The sequence below is a fragment of the Vigna unguiculata genome, chromosome 10, assembly GCF_037176805.1.
Source record: "Vigna unguiculata cultivar grain cowpea cultivar isolate G323 ecotype 2 chromosome 10, ASM3717680v1, whole genome shotgun sequence".
Taxonomy (NCBI): Eukaryota; Viridiplantae; Streptophyta; class Magnoliopsida; order Fabales; family Fabaceae; genus Vigna; species Vigna unguiculata.
The window spans coordinates 46386575-46402496 of NC_140801.1; the positions used below are offsets into that span (position 1 = coordinate 46386575).

The following is a 15922-nucleotide window of genomic DNA, read 5'->3' on the forward strand; positions in this document are numbered from 1 at the left end:
ATAGCTAATTGATTAAGAATTGTCATTTGTCAAATTTGATCTTGTGTATTATTATGAACCAAATTCATTTGTGGTGTTGAACTTATAGACCAGAGTGATTTTAGTGCAAAACAAAATGGGGAGAAATGGTATTTATGCTTTTGAAATGAAATATTTCCAAGAAATATACATCCTCTTTACTAAAATTTATCAAGGGAGCTTGGTAAAAAATACATATCTATCTCCTTACACTTGACAAGCAGCATTGGCTAATCACTTTACCCCAGTCAGAGTAGTTTCGGCGTATCCCTCGTCTAGATGATTTTTGAGGATGTTCCTAAGGTACTCTACTTGTTCAAACGCCCCTTGAGTTTCCTCCCACTGTAAGAAAGAACACTATCATCAATAAATTCTTTTGTGACAAATCAATATCCTATCAATAAAAAACACTTAAATTGTATGGCTGAGGAACAACTCCTACCCTGGAACTGAGCGTTAGAGAGGTAATATGTTTTTTATACTCAAAATGACAATTTAGGATGCATCTGGGGTGAACTTGATTGGTTATTCCTAAACAAAATTTAGAATAATGAAAGGTTTATGATAAAATGTTTCTGCATGGTGCAATTTGAAAGATAATCACTACAACAGTATGCCAAAAGGCATTTACATTGCCAAGAATAATATTTTTCAAACAATACTTTGTTTTGTATCCCGCATATGTGCTAGTAAAGATGTGAGTTAAACTATGACAGCTTCACAGATATATGGTTTTTTTTTTTTTAATTTTGTATGAGAAAAATACCAGGGAATTAGTAGAAGAGATATGTCTGATCTAAGAAATAAGAGATCTTACCTCCAGATGGGATACAGATGCGACTTTCCAACCACAAGCAGTGATGTATCGACGTTTTAACATGGTATGTCCTAATGGAACACCTAATAGGCAGAGATATAAAATAACAAACCATTAGCTAAGATTCAACTAGATCTTATAGAACAGAAGGTTACAAATTTGACATACACAAACCAAATACACACCAGTATTTCTCGAGAAGTGAGTTGGACCATCAATCTCCAAAGCAAGCTTCTTATCAACAAGCACAGCATCCAAAGTGTAACCATCCACAACATATTCTTTGACCCATTCCAGGCCAGTGCTTATGAGTAGGCGTCCAACCTCTTTTTGAAATGATGAAGTTATTTTCTGATTAAACCTTTTAGTTTTTCCAGCAAGGGCAACTTTCTCCTCAAACTCACTACATAATGACAACTGAAGATGTGGGAATTCAAGCTTCAAGCACTGGTTTACAAGATGAACTTGAGAAGCAAACATCATATCCTCCCTGTAAAACTCTGAAACCCTTTGCTCCTCATAATCGCAGAGAGTTTTCCAGACATGAGAGAAGAAACTCCTATCCATTTGTCCAAAGACCGCATAGGACCAAGCTATTGTCCCAAGCTGGTCCCTCGTTAAAGTGAGTACAGGAGAGCTCAGAGATCCATTTGAGGCACCAGTTCTGTCAAAACTGATTTGTTCATCATTACTCGATGTCTTTTCACTTGTGCAACTTCTCAATTGGCAACTATCTTTGAAGACTATGTCTAAAGAATCAAATACAAGGTCAACTGGATCATATAGCGAAGCAAAAGCCCATAAAAGTTGAGCTAGCTCTTGTTCTTGAAAAGTGTGAATTATGTTTGAAGCCCTTTTCGACAACTCTGAGAAAAGATCAGGAGCAGAATGCTGCATTGCAGCAAAGGCACCTGCTATATTAGCAATGTTTTGGGAGTTGAAATCCCCAACCTTGGTCAGTGCAACCTCTGCAATTCTATCCATTTCTGAAAAATAAAGCAGTTCACCTCCAATTTTGGACAGTGCCCAAGATATGTTAGAGATTCCTTGAGCAGAGCACTCAGGTAAGGCTGTCATCGCAACACTCACAAGCATAGACATCTCTTTTTGTCGAGCAAAAGCCAATCTTCGAGTTCTCGTCATAGTAACCTTCTCCATATTCTTAGCAATGCGATGAAGAGCAGTGGCAATGTTCAATGGGGACAGAGGAGAAGGGCTTAGGCCTTTTGCAACCGCAACAATTGTTTCATAAGTTATCTCTAAAACATCATCTGCAGTCTGTGCTTCAATGATTGCTTTATTCAAGTTGACTTCTTTTCTATGATCAGATGGCCCGGAGAATTGAGAAAGCCTATTGACAAATTCTTCCTTTGCTTTTTCCTTCTTTTCTATAAACAGTCCATCAGAAAACATACTCACTCTCCTTTTCAAATCGTCAACATCATTCAGAGGTTGGATAGGCTGTGGGAACTCTTCCTCCAAGCCAAAGTCAAGATCTTCGATATTCTCAATTTTCTTTACTATTTTCTTCTTGCTTTCCAACTTCTTCTTGTCCTTCTTTTTCTTCTTAACCGTAACCAAATCTTCAATCAGATGACCCATGCCCCTTGCTTCAATTGATTTCAGGGCCTTCTTTCTGGCCCTCACACACCAATCCATTTCATCAGTTTCTTCAAGCAACTTTGACCTCTGCACTTTTTCCCTTTTCTTAGTGGGAGCCCGGTAACCAAACGGATCAACTTCCCCAAGAAACTCAGATTCCCACTCCACATTAGATTCTTCTCCATCACCACCATTATCCAGTGCATCAACACCAGCTCTCCGGGAACTAGCGCCAGTGTCTCTACCCAATTGTGTGCAATTACTTCTCAGGGTGCAGGATTCAGGTTTTCGATTTAAACTCCCAGTTCTAGTTGTAACCACTGGGAAAGTATAACCAAGTCTCGGAGTGAAACCAAAGGGTTTTAAGCAACTTTGGTTAAGCAAGGAATTCAATAACCCTTCCATACCTCACCTGAAGAAAACAAATTCAACCAAATAGGTTTGACCATGCAACTAAACAAAAAGAAGAACACCACTAAAATTCAAATATCATCCATAACTATTCAAAGGACAATAACACCAAGTGAAACAGGGAAAACAATAAAAAAAAAACAGCCTCTGGTTAGAAATTATTTCTATGAGCAGATTTTGAGATGAAGGGAAGAAAAAAGAAAAGCAAAAAGAGAGGGATAACCCATTCCCTACCTTCGAAGAGAAGGAGAAATTTCAAGTTGGTCTCGCTCTCACTCACTCACACACACACACACACACTCTTTCTCCTTTTGCAACTGACGGCTGGAGTGCAAGAGAGTGGCTCCTTCTTTGCTGTTCAAGTTATCCTCTAAAGTGGTTGTTTCTCACGGGTATGGTTCCATTAACCTTAATTAGATCAAAATCTAGGTTTTAAACATATTATATTGCTATGGTAAGAAATCTAACTATGGTTCTTAATTCATGTTTTATATTTCAGGATAATTTTTTTTTTTCACTCTTCCTAAAAATTAGAATTAGTCTTTATTAAAAATTTTAAATTAATAATTTAATTAAAATAATTAAAATCACATATTTTTAAAAATAAAAAATTAAATTAGTTCAAAATTTAAAAAAAAATTAATTTTAATTTTTAATATATTTAACTCTATATTATAAAATTATGATAATTAAATATAGTTTAGAAGGTTGATTAGAATCAATTAAAAAGTAATCGATCAAAATCATTTTTTTCTATAGTTCAGATTAAAAATAAAAAATCCAACAAATTTATCTGTGTGAATCAGTAAAACCAGTATACACACTGTTTAAATCATGAAGTTGAAATTTAGTTCATATAAAATACTATATACACCGTTAAATTCTTGCTGGTTCTATTTGTTTTGCATCACTGGATTAGAGAACTAGAAGAAGAGTAACATTGTTTCATTTATTTTAATCCAAGTTACGAAGCGGGTTTAAATGAAAGAAAAAAAAAAGGAGTGGGTTTTCTCCCTCTAACCCAAAAACATTTTTCAGTATTTCCAAAAAAAATTTAAATTTCGTCTTTGCCCCTCAATAAAATTAAAAAAAGAAATAGTAAAATAATCCATCCACCTCCAGCATTCCCAAACTCGTGCACCCCAAAAAATATCCATCCACCTGATGCACCCCAAATTAATACCCAAACTTTACACCTTTTGACCTAACCATTCTCCCTTTCTCTTGCGGCACACTTCCTTCACTTCACTCTGCACTGTATTCCTCTTCCATTCCATCACCCTTGTATCATAATGTTTTTCTGTCCAGTTCGATTTTGAATACAATTTTTTCTGAAAATGGCCATTGCGAATGTCGATATCCGCTTCAGAAAACTCTATTGCAGATGTCGGCATCTATTTTACTTTTTTTTTTCATTTTTTGTTTATTGTGAATATCAACATTTTTTTCGCTTTTTTTATTTGCTTTTTGTCATTGCGGATGTTGACATCCGTTTTGCAAATTTGAGTTGTGGATGTCGATATCAGTTTCATTTTTTTTTACCATTGCGGATGTCGACATCCGTTTCGCAAATTTGAATTGCGGATGTCGACTCTGTTTCGTTATTTTTTTTTGCTTTTTTGTCATTGCGGATGTCGACATCCACTTCAGATATTCAAATTGCGGAAGTCGACATCCGTTTCCTATTTTTAATTTTTTTTTCTAGAATGTTGGCTTACGGATAGTTTGGCCACATAGTGGAGAAGAAGTAGTCTCTAGTGGTGGTTTGTGTAAGATGATTACATGAGTTAGTGTTACTTCCCCGAGAAAGAAAGAATCAGCTTTCTCTTGTCAAACCTTGTAAACATTAGTTTCAGTTATCATGATTCTTTTGAATATCATATAAAAGAAGAGAACTAAATTCTGCATAATATTGAATCTCAACACACTAATTCATGTTCAATATTTTTGTGTCGACATCCGTAATACCCAAAAAAATAAATAAATAACCAAACGGATGTCGACATCCGCAACACAATTTTCTGAAGTGGATATCGACATCCGTAATACAAAAAAACAAAACAAATTACGAAACGGATGCCGACATCCGCAACACAATTTTTTGAAGCGGATGTCGACATCCGTACTACAAAATAAAAGAAACTGATGTCGACATCCACAACACAATTTTCTGAAGCAGATGTCGACATCCGTAATACAGAAAAAAAAAGAAACGGATGTCGACATCCGCAATACAAAAAAAAGAAATGGATGTTGACATTCACAACACAATTTTCTGAAGCGGATGTCAACATCCGCAACACAATTTTTTTAAGCAGATGTCGACATCCGTAATACCAAAAAACAAAAAAAAAAGAAACGGATGTCGATATCCACAACTCAATTGTCTGAAGCAGATGTCGACATTCGCTATGGTAACAAAAGTAAATTTTGATATATATCAGTGATAACAAGGTAGAAGCAAAGTGCTTGAAGCACAGATGGAAGAAGCAGCTTGAAGCTCAAATGGAAGAAGCAACTTGAAGCAGGGACCACTGGGACCACATGTGGGAGCTTGAAGCACAGAGACACAGGGAGCACATAGCACCACAAATATTGTGAGGAAACGGACACTGAAGAAAACGAAACGAGAGGAAAGTCGGGGGTGCAGACACTCACAGAAATAAAAAGAAGAGGATCGGTAACAACGTAGTAAATTTGCTTTCATTGCTTTCAACCACCAAGGTAGATAAAATTAGTCAAAGACAAAAATGTAATTATTGGAGGTATAGAAAAAAAGTTGGGGTGCAAGGAGAAACTCCCAAAAAAAGCAACAAGGTAACACGCCAATATGTAAGCCCACCCATTAACAATACGGGTCAAACTATTCAACCCGCCGGCTTACAAAAACAATTGGATTGGTCCGTTTACATGTCCAATTGAATGGTACTATTTGCTAGAGATCAAACTAAAACCATAACATATAAAAACATAACAAGCTAGCTATACATTAGATATAGAAGATTTTTCCAAAATCGTTATTTTGAATTCAGATAAAAAACATTTTAAAAAATGTTAATATATATTTAAAAAAAATAAAAATACATTATTACAATTCAAGTATTAAATTCAAATAGGTCAAAATTATTAACTTAAAATCCATACGTTTTTAATTTTTTTAACCTAAAACGATGAATTGAGTTAACTTAGACTCCATACAAAAATATGTATATCTTACATCTATCAAGTAAATAATAATAATAAGAAAAAAACAGTCACATATTTGTTTTGTTGTATAAATTATAGTTTCCATAGACTAGAAGACACCACAGAAAAAAGAGAGCTCAGAGTGTGCATTTGTTTCATCTAGGTGTTGGAGATGAATACTGACTGACTCTTCAATCAAATGCTTTGATCATCACAACTCTCACAAAAGTGCGCACCAGCCGGGAATCGAATCCGGGTCTATACTATGGCAGGGTACTATTCTACCACTAGACCACTGGTGCTTTTGATTTTTTATTGGAAAACATAGATTTATATATATAATCTAAGAACATCAATTTTGTTTGAATACAATAAAGTATATAAATTATAAACAATAACTCCAGTTATGGTGAAATAATCTAGAATATGTATTTTCATAATCAAATATTTAATATTTTACAATTTTTTTTTTATAAAAGATGTTTAACAATTTTATAATGACGCAAAATTTGATTCCAACCAAAAGGCAAAGCATTGATTCTTTTCTTCAGATTTTATACTTAGTTTAAACCAAACCAAACTTAATTACATTTTACATTTTTATGTTTAATTCTATTTAATGAAAAATAAAAAACAAACTTGAACCTCTATTTTAGTTTGTATTTGACATGATTTTGTCTCTTAAAATATCAATAATTTGACTAATTATCGATCGATAATTTGATTTAATACAATTAAACACTATAAATTTAAACTTTAATTGTTATTATAACTTTTGATTTCATTAGTACTGCTCTAATACCTATTTTAGTTTTAAATAATTAATTTCTATGTTTTCTTTTGATTTTTTTTAGTTTAGTTAATAGATTATTACACATACTATATTATATAAGTATGTTTAGTTACTTTGTTATAAGGACAGAGTTTTTAAGGATGAACACTTAGCCATGAAATATAATGCATTCAGCACTGACTCTTACTCTAAAATTTGTCACTTCCACAACACAGAGACTTAAATATTTTCAAACCAACTCCAATTATGTGCTTGCTTCCACAATCACTAAATGCCCTATCCTCAGTGATTTTTTATTTTTTTTGCTTGTTGCTTCAGAATCTGAAATAACATTTTTCTTATATTTATCTAACCAAACTCAGGTAAATTTTATGTATTAAATTAGGTTTGTTTTATTTAAATAAATAAGAAGTCGTGTATGCGTTCAATTCATTTTGCATTTAGTGTATTAGTATGGCACAGAAGTCGTGCACCCTAAGCATAACTTCAATTTCTTTTTATTTTAAAAATAATGAATTTGTGGAAATTTCTCGGGACTTTCTCAACTATCACAATAAACATCGTTGTAATCAAAGTTGTATAAAACATGTAGATTAATCTATATTAGGATGGATTGATAATTTAATTTGGGTAACATACATATTTGTCTTAGATATGTATTTGTATGTGTATTACATACTTTATCCATACTTATTAACAAAATATGTAAACTCTAAAAGAGTAGTATTATTGTGATGTTAATGATTTATAATTTTTTATTTTGATAATATTTAATACATATTATTTTAATTTGGATTCAAACGATAATAATAACATATTTATTATATTTTTATATTTATTTTTCAATACACATATATCATGTATTGTAACGTCTCAATTAAATGGATAATATCAATTTAAACAAAATGCCACATATAAAATAATATCCAGAGAGTGCGGGAAAAAGGTAAGGAGGCACACAATACCCCAACCATGTTCATACAAAAAAGAGGATGCACTACACTGCCTAACCTAATTAAAATGAATCAACAAAACACAAGTTCTCGTACAGAAAGATAATCTAGACAATAAAACTTCTTCAGCTGAAGGCTCCCTAGTGAGCCCCATACCCGTCCATAACCATCAAGCCGTAGCATCCTCATTGTCATTACCACTGCCACGGGTTCTCGCAACTGCTCACATCAATAGAATTGATGATCATTGCAAAGGAGGAAAACCACACACACAACCATACAAACAAGCGAAAGGGTAAGCTAGTGCACAAAATTCATACATCATAATAATCATCATTCAATCATATAATCAAGCATAATTGACGGAAAACTCTCACATAATACACCAAACCCTTTCAAAACTACAAGACTTGACTATCCGGATACGCATAATGAGACACCACCACAAGATAGTGGAATTAAGTCCTAACAGTGAAGCATCACCACGAGGCCTTCGCGAAATTACACCCTTATCAGAGGCACCACCACGTGGCCTACGTGGAATTACGTCCTGGCCTTGAGGCACCACCATGATACTCGCATGGAATTACGCCCTTATCTCGAGGCACCACCGTGAACTCCTCCTTAGAAGGGTCCACAAAATTATGTCCATTAGATGAGGCACCACCATGAGCTCTCACTACAAGAGTCATGGAATTACGCCCTACTCACACATTGAACATGTTTCACCAACCAATAAGAAGTTCCCATAATACTAACATCATGTATAACAACCCCATCATGCAACTCATGCTTTCCAATTCATATAACATACAACAACATACCATTCCCACCGCAACCTCATATATCAATCATGGCATCATCCCTCAACCCACATAGTAAAGCATTTAGATCAAATAGGCAATCACACATCAGTGCACCATTCAACAATAGTACCAAACTCACCCCACAGTCTCGCTCAGGCTAACAGGTCCCGCTCAGGCGAGGGGGTCCTCTCGCTCAGGCAAAACCCTTCTCGCCTAGGCGAGATCGCGAAAGGGGAAAAGCGAACTCTGCGAGGTCTCGCTCAGGCGAGACCACTCCTCGCTCAAAAATAAAAATCACTCGTCTAAGTGAGAGATCGAGCAGCAGGTCCTGGGCGAGCCTCTGTTAATCTCGCCTAGGCGAGGTAAGCTCGCTTGGGCGAGAAAACTAGTGGCCGCCACTGTTCTTTCGAGTGACAGCCACCCACACGCATCCACACAGTCCAACATGCAATTTCAACTGATTAAATTCACACACAGACCGTTCCATCATCATAGACTCACCAAACAAGTAGATTCTACCGAAAATGTGGTAAGGTCTAGCTTCCCTTACCTAGAACTAGCTAGAACAGGGATTCGACTCCAACAGTGGGATGCAACAGTACAAGGAAGGGATGAGCGAGCTGGAACAGAACCACGGAACAAGTCTTAACATAAACTTACAGTGAAACCTTAACTGGAAAAGTAAACAACGAAAGGAAAAGAGCGTATGAGTCGCAGAGCACCTACGTGAATCAAGAAGATGAACTGAGCTCGCTTGACTGAGATAGAGTAAACCCTAACAGAGCTTCTGGGGAGAGGTTAGGGGCTTGACGACTACGATTTCTGTGAATAAAGAGAAAAGATTAGTCTAGCAGACTTAGGGTATGGTCCCTCCTCTTTTTGGGCCAGTTAGATCCAACCAACCTTGGGACAGCCTTTAAAGATTTAGGCATAAATAAATGGGCCTTACATGTGTCATATCTTATTATTTAAAAAAATTATTGTCGTACAATATATATTTCATATCTGATACAAGGATTATTTCTATGTATTATAACGTGTAGACTATCAATTTCTATTTTTTAACAACTTTTTTACAATCTAAGCTGACATGGCTTTCCATTAAAATATTGTCAAAATTTAATTTGCGGTTCATTAAGCACAACTTACCTAATTCTATAGTATTTTAAAAATCTATTCATTTTAGTAATTTTATTGAGAAATTACACCATAATAATAAACAAACCATAAATTCTCAAGATAAAGGACAAGTTGAAACTTCCCTACAAATTTAAAATTTACTGGAAACTTTTTTGTAACTTTAAAATATGCAGGTAACTTTAATGTTCATTTAATGTTTTCATACAGAAGAAGATTTTAAAGTTCTCTTGTAATGTGATGTTTTAAAAAACTAATAAATATTTGAACTTTTGAACAATAGTTAAGACTTTCTACCAAATACTTTTTAGAAAAACGGAGAAACTCTTTATACATCTCTCCCTGCTCCTCTGTAAAATATCTCCACAAGCTGATAAATCAAGACTTCCTCTAACACTCCCATATATATTAACTTTAATCCAATAAATTTACAGAACCTCCCATATAACATGTACGTACAAATTTCAATAAATTACGTCTTCTCATTTTCCTATGGTATTTATTTGCTTTATAGTTATTAAACTTATCTACTACTTTCTTTAGTAAAAAGATAAATTGTGTTGGAGCATCATTCTTTCATGCTGTATTTATTTCCACATGCGACGTTGTTCCGAGTGAGTGCAAAAGCAAATTTGTAAATGGAAGACAACATATTTGAATTAATGATCGAGTATTTAATGATTATACATAGTAGAAAGATAAAAATAGCCTTCCTTTATTTTGAATTAAAGGAGGACAACATATTCCTGAAACACGCGGTAACCACATAAAATGTATTTAAATTTTTTTTCCTACAATTTCCTAACTAATTTTAATTTTATCTTCCCAATTTTAAATTTATTTTTAATTAGAAATATGAATTTCCATTTAAATTTCATATCATTTCAACTATTTAATTTAAATTTATATAAGAGTAAAATGGTAATTACTTACTTTTATCTATTAAAACATTTTTTTAATCTATTATAACAATCAAATCATATCCTAACTTTCATAAAATTTCATCTCAAATCTACTCAAATCACATTATTTATCCTTTAATTCAAAAACCAACAAAATTCTATTTCCATCCATTCAAATCCATTTACTTTCTTTTTTCACATACACTCCCCAATTCAAACACACCCTCACCCTCGAGTTGCAAATTTTCTAGGATTGTAATGTTAGTAATTTTGGGTCATGTATATATATGATACATAATTAAATGTGTTATGGTCATTATTTATAAAGCCAAATAATAAAGTGATCTGACTAAATTAAAGATTTGGCTAAAGGCATATGTCATGAAAATAAATATTGTGTAGAGACCATTTAGTAATTTCTAATTTGATGAGAGGCCAAATTAAAAATACTAAAACTTAAGTAATTCAGTTTATAAATGGTCGTGGTCCCCTTCTGAGAGCATACTGAGTCATAATGTACTTTTCAAGTTCCTGTTCCTGTAAGGCCCCATTTCTTTTCTGCCCTAAAGATTAGTGGGCTGCCCTTGTAAGTGGGCCTAAGGCCGGCCCATAGTATAAAACCCTTCAGGTTGCCCTAATTTCCACTCTCACTCTCACTCTCGCAGAAACGCAGCAGCCGTCACCCCTTGCCCTCACGAAAAGCTCTGCTAGGGTTTGCCCTAAGGTCCCCTTCACCCAAGCTCAAACTCAGTTCCCACTCCATGTAAGTGATCCTGACCCTACTGTGACTGCTTCCTAAGACTGTTATTCACATTTCCCCGTTTAGAATCGAACTAACCCCCTTTTTCTTCCACTGTTACACTGTTCCGCCAGTCCGCAAGTTCAGCGTGCGAGCTGCCGTACTCCAAGGTCCCGCGTCGAAGTTCTGTTAGCCGCTTTCCAGGTACGGGAAGTTAGGGTTTCAGTCTTTTAGGTGTTGTCTTGGCTGTTCTTGAGTGAGTTAATGATTTCATGAATGAATCCTTCGTTTTGGTGTGATTAAATGCTTGTTATGCTTGATGGATTTGATAAACATGGCTGTGGCAGTGAAGAACAGTGGCGAGACCTGTTAATCTCGCCCAAGCGAGTCCATCTCGCCTAGGCGAGATGAAACAGGGAGCTCGCCTAGGTTTATTGCGCGAAAAGTCGCCCAGGCGGCTCGCTCAACTTTTGAGCGAGCAGGCAACTCGCCCAAGCGAGATCCCGTGTTGCCCAGGCCCTGGTTTTCCTTGAGCCCTCGCCTAGGCGAAGGGGGGCTCGCCTGAGCGAGCCTGTCTCGCCTGAGCGAGACCCTTCAGCCTGAGCGAGGGGTTTGGGCGAAACAGTGTGGTGTTGGATTGCATTTTTGTTCTCTTGTGCTTGGATTTGGTTGGGTATGACCACTATGATAAGATGCATGTACTGATGTATGAATATATGCCTAATGAGTTGCTATATATGCGTGACATGATTCATAAATAATGAATGATGAGTGTGGTGGGGACTTAACATATGAAATGAGTATGCGGTTTGAAACTAAAGGGATACGTGATTAATATGAGACGAGGCCCTAGGCTCATGGGGGCGGTGATGATCAGAGGTATGGATTTGGGATGTGATTGATATGAGGATTAAACTCCAAGGGTTGATATGGAATTGAAAAATATGATTTTATTATTCTCTTATTGCTGATTTACGAACGTTGGTCCGTGTCAGCGTGTAATTCCTTGGGGTCTCTAGGTGAGACCTCCGGGGTCGCGCTTCAGTGGTCGGGACGTAATTCCATGGCCCCTGCTAGTGGGTGTTCATGGTGGTGCCCCATCTATATAACTGGGTAAGGATTCAAGGTAAGGTTGCATCCTGACGCTCCGAGGAGCCAGTTAGTCTCACTTAGAGTGGACTGACTCTTGTGGTGGGAGTAGCAGGAGGCCTGAAACTCATTAAGGGCTAACCTTGTGGTGGGAGAGATTTTTGATTCATCGTAACACTGGTAACACATAGCTCAGGATCGAGCAGCTCAGGGTCGAGCAGGGGTATCCACCACAAGTGCAAGCATCCGCTGAATCCGACCGAGTTATACGTATCCGAATGAGTCGAGTCGAGTCGAGTCGTAGTGTATTGAATGAAGAGTCATAACCTGTTTGGTTGCTATGTGGATGAGATGATGAAAATATATTTGATTGCATGTGAATATGTTGATTGGCTCTAGCTTACCCGTTTCGTTGTATGGTTGTGTCGTATGTGACTGTTCTTTCTTGCGATGATCATCGACTTGGTTGATGGGAGCAGATGGGCGAAGTTCTCGTGGTCAGCAAGGGAACGGTGATCCAGCAGCTTAGCCATCTGGGCTAGATTCTCACGCTTCTTTCCTTCATGTTTTCTTTAGGGCTATGGCCCATGTATCTCTTTCTGTATTTCTACGCTACATTCTATGTTGTATTCGTATTCAGCTTTCCTTTGGCATCGTGGTGTGCCTGAGTTTTGTCGGGGTTGTGTTAAAGACCCCAGGACTACGCTACTGTACTTGTATTGTGTGACGTTTTCCTTTAATTTCGCTTAATAATTAAATGGGACGTTACAATTCCTTTCTCTTTATCCCCATCAAGAGAGAAAACCAAAGGAAAATAAATGTATTCTACAGGAGGAAGATCACGGTATCGGTAATGCTCTAATATCATCGTTATGGCCAATTCAAGTACGCTTCTATTTACTATTTACAGCATGATTATCAATATGAGATATTGTTTATAAATTTATGATTGATTATCAGAATAATTTTAGGATCATATTCTACGTTTATTTATGCTTACATGTAACTATTTAAGCTTTGTATGATGATTACGAAGGTTACAAATCAAATTCCTAACATGCACGGTGAAAAAATTGGAACTATTTTGGTTAAAACATATATATTAATGAGACAAAATAGATAAGGAAAAACATACCTTATTGGCAATTATGATTGCAAGAAAGTTTTCCCTTCAAAAGTATGAAAGCCTTACACGTGTATCAAGCCTTAGGCGTGTATCACACCAATACCAACCTTTGTCATTTCAACACTTGATCCTGGAAATCTCTTATATGTGTTTGGAGGATAACATAATAAAAGCAACTTTTTTTAAGAGAGATTTTGGAAATTAACCTTTTTTTTGAAAGAGAGCCTACGTGCCTCTGTCTTTTTTCTAAGGAGGTTGAATATATGTTTTAAAAACTTTTCTTTTTTCTATCTTATAGAAACCGTACACCTCATGTCATGTTATGCTCTAAAAAATCTCTCAAGCAAGTCTGTTACTTTTATATATTGTTTGTTTTTAATAACAAACAAGATTTATCTTAATTGATTAAGTCTCACTCAATTAATCACAAATTTTCAAAATTACATTAATTATATTTTTGGTACTGGCAAAAAATATTATAAAATTCTACTTAAAAGAATTAGATTAATAAAATTAAGGTTTAATTACTCGAATGATATGAATTTTAGTAGTTGTATGTTAATTTGGTACCATTATTGAAAAATTGTCAATTACGTCCCAATTTTTGAAAATTACCTCAATTATGTCTTTTTAAAAAAAAATGATTAATTCCATCAAAAAAATTATTTATCTATGAAAAAGAAATTTTATTAAAAGATAGGTATAATTATTGATTTAATCCTCTAATTTTTTGGTTTGGTTAATTTTGGTCCCTTTATTAATTTTTTTGTTCAATTTTGTCTTCGAATTATTTAAAGAGGTTCAATTTGGTTATTTCCCTTGACATTAACACTGTGTTTGTACATGCCACGTGTCAATTTGTGAAATTTTCATTTTTTTAATTTTTTAATTTTTTAAATATATTAATTATCACATGTCAGGTCACTATTGTGTCACGTGACCGTGGTTGTTTTCAATTTAGTCCTCTGATTAAATTTTTGATTCACTTTACTTCTCTATATTTTTTTAAATGATTCAATTTTGTCATCTCTAATTTGAGACCAAATTAGTAAATAAGCTTAATTACAATTTATATACACATGTTAATTTTTTTTTTGAATTTATAAATCAAATCATTACACCTAAATATTCAAATTATTTTATTTTTTACCAGGGTAAAGAATTACAAGTGTAAAAATACAATATATATATATATATATATATAAATTAAAATATTAAAAAAAATAAAAATTTTACAACTTGACATGTGACATGTATGGTGTTAATGACAACTTAACGGAAATTTAACTTAAACCTTCTAATTGGAGGACTAAATTGAACTAAATAATAATAATAAAAGAACCAAATAAAAAATTAAATGAGTAAATCAATAATTATAACTAAAAATATTAATAAAAGGTTTTTTATTTTATTTTAATCCTATTGATGATATTTTATTTGACAAAAAGATACTCGATCAAATTTCTATTTTTGATGATTGAGACATTTTACATTTCAGTTTAAATACATACATTACAGGAAAAGAAAAAATCTTTTTATTTTTGTCTTTCAGGTAAAGAATTGAACTTACATTTATCACAAACAAGTTCTTCAACTAAAGTGTCTATGTTAAATTCGATTATCACATATCTCATTTCATGATTAATGCATAATTTGAATAATATGTAGATGCCGTACAATTCAATTCTTTTCATAATTAATAAAATGATTAATGCAAGAAAAAAATAAAAAAAAAGTTATATCCTCCTCCACCTTTGTAATATAAAAATGAATTTAAATATATTTCAAAATGTTTTTAAAAACTGTGTTTCTTTTTAACTAAATTATATTTTTATTTTGTTTACCAATTATTTTTCCAAAGAAATGGTATACGAAGTGCTTTTATTTTCCGATAAATAGACGTAATAAATTATAATATAAATACAATATTTATTTATTGAAAAGATATTTCAAATAAATTTCACAAAATACCGAACAAAAAATAATTTAATTTTAAAATAAAATATACCTTTTCTATAATAATTTAAGAAAAATAATATATTTAACTCATAAAATATATATTTGAAATTCGTCGTAATTATGTAAAATCAAGAAACTTAAATTTCATAAAAATGACAATTAGACGACTTTTATTATCTTATATTCATTTTTACAGAAAAAAAAATTATTCTCATTACTATACACATAACTAATGAATATAATATTTTTATCTATTTTCATTCCGACAAGATAACAGATTTACACTAATATTTATGTTCATATCCACTTTCTTACTATTTTAATTAATGATAATTTTATAAAATTAAAAAATAATGAAATTTAAAAATATGATAATATCAAATA

The 15922-nt window shown here is 33.8% G+C and overlaps 1 protein-coding gene and 1 long non-coding RNA gene across 2 annotated transcripts; both read right to left on the minus strand.

The window, feature by feature from the left end:
• Window positions 1-98: 98 nt before the first annotated feature.
• On the minus strand, window positions 99-3269 carry RAP (RAP domain-containing protein). Its single transcript, XM_028051722.2, has 4 exons — window positions 3083-3269; window positions 1021-2849; window positions 836-918; window positions 99-360 (listed from the first exon to the last, which is right to left on the minus strand). The coding sequence occupies exons 2-4, from the start codon at window positions 2840-2842 to the stop codon at window positions 253-255; spliced, it is 2013 nt and encodes a 670-aa protein (XP_027907523.2). The 5' UTR covers window positions 2843-2849; window positions 3083-3269; the 3' UTR covers window positions 99-252.
• Window positions 3270-7740: 4471 nt separating this feature from the next.
• LOC146883354 (uncharacterized) lies at window positions 7741-9437 on the minus strand. Its single transcript, XR_014985037.1, has 3 exons — window positions 9313-9437; window positions 9137-9206; window positions 7741-7999 (listed from the first exon to the last, which is right to left on the minus strand). It is a non-coding gene; the product is annotated as an uncharacterized LOC146883354 (long non-coding RNA).
• Between the last annotated feature and the right edge of the window lie 6485 nt (window positions 9438-15922).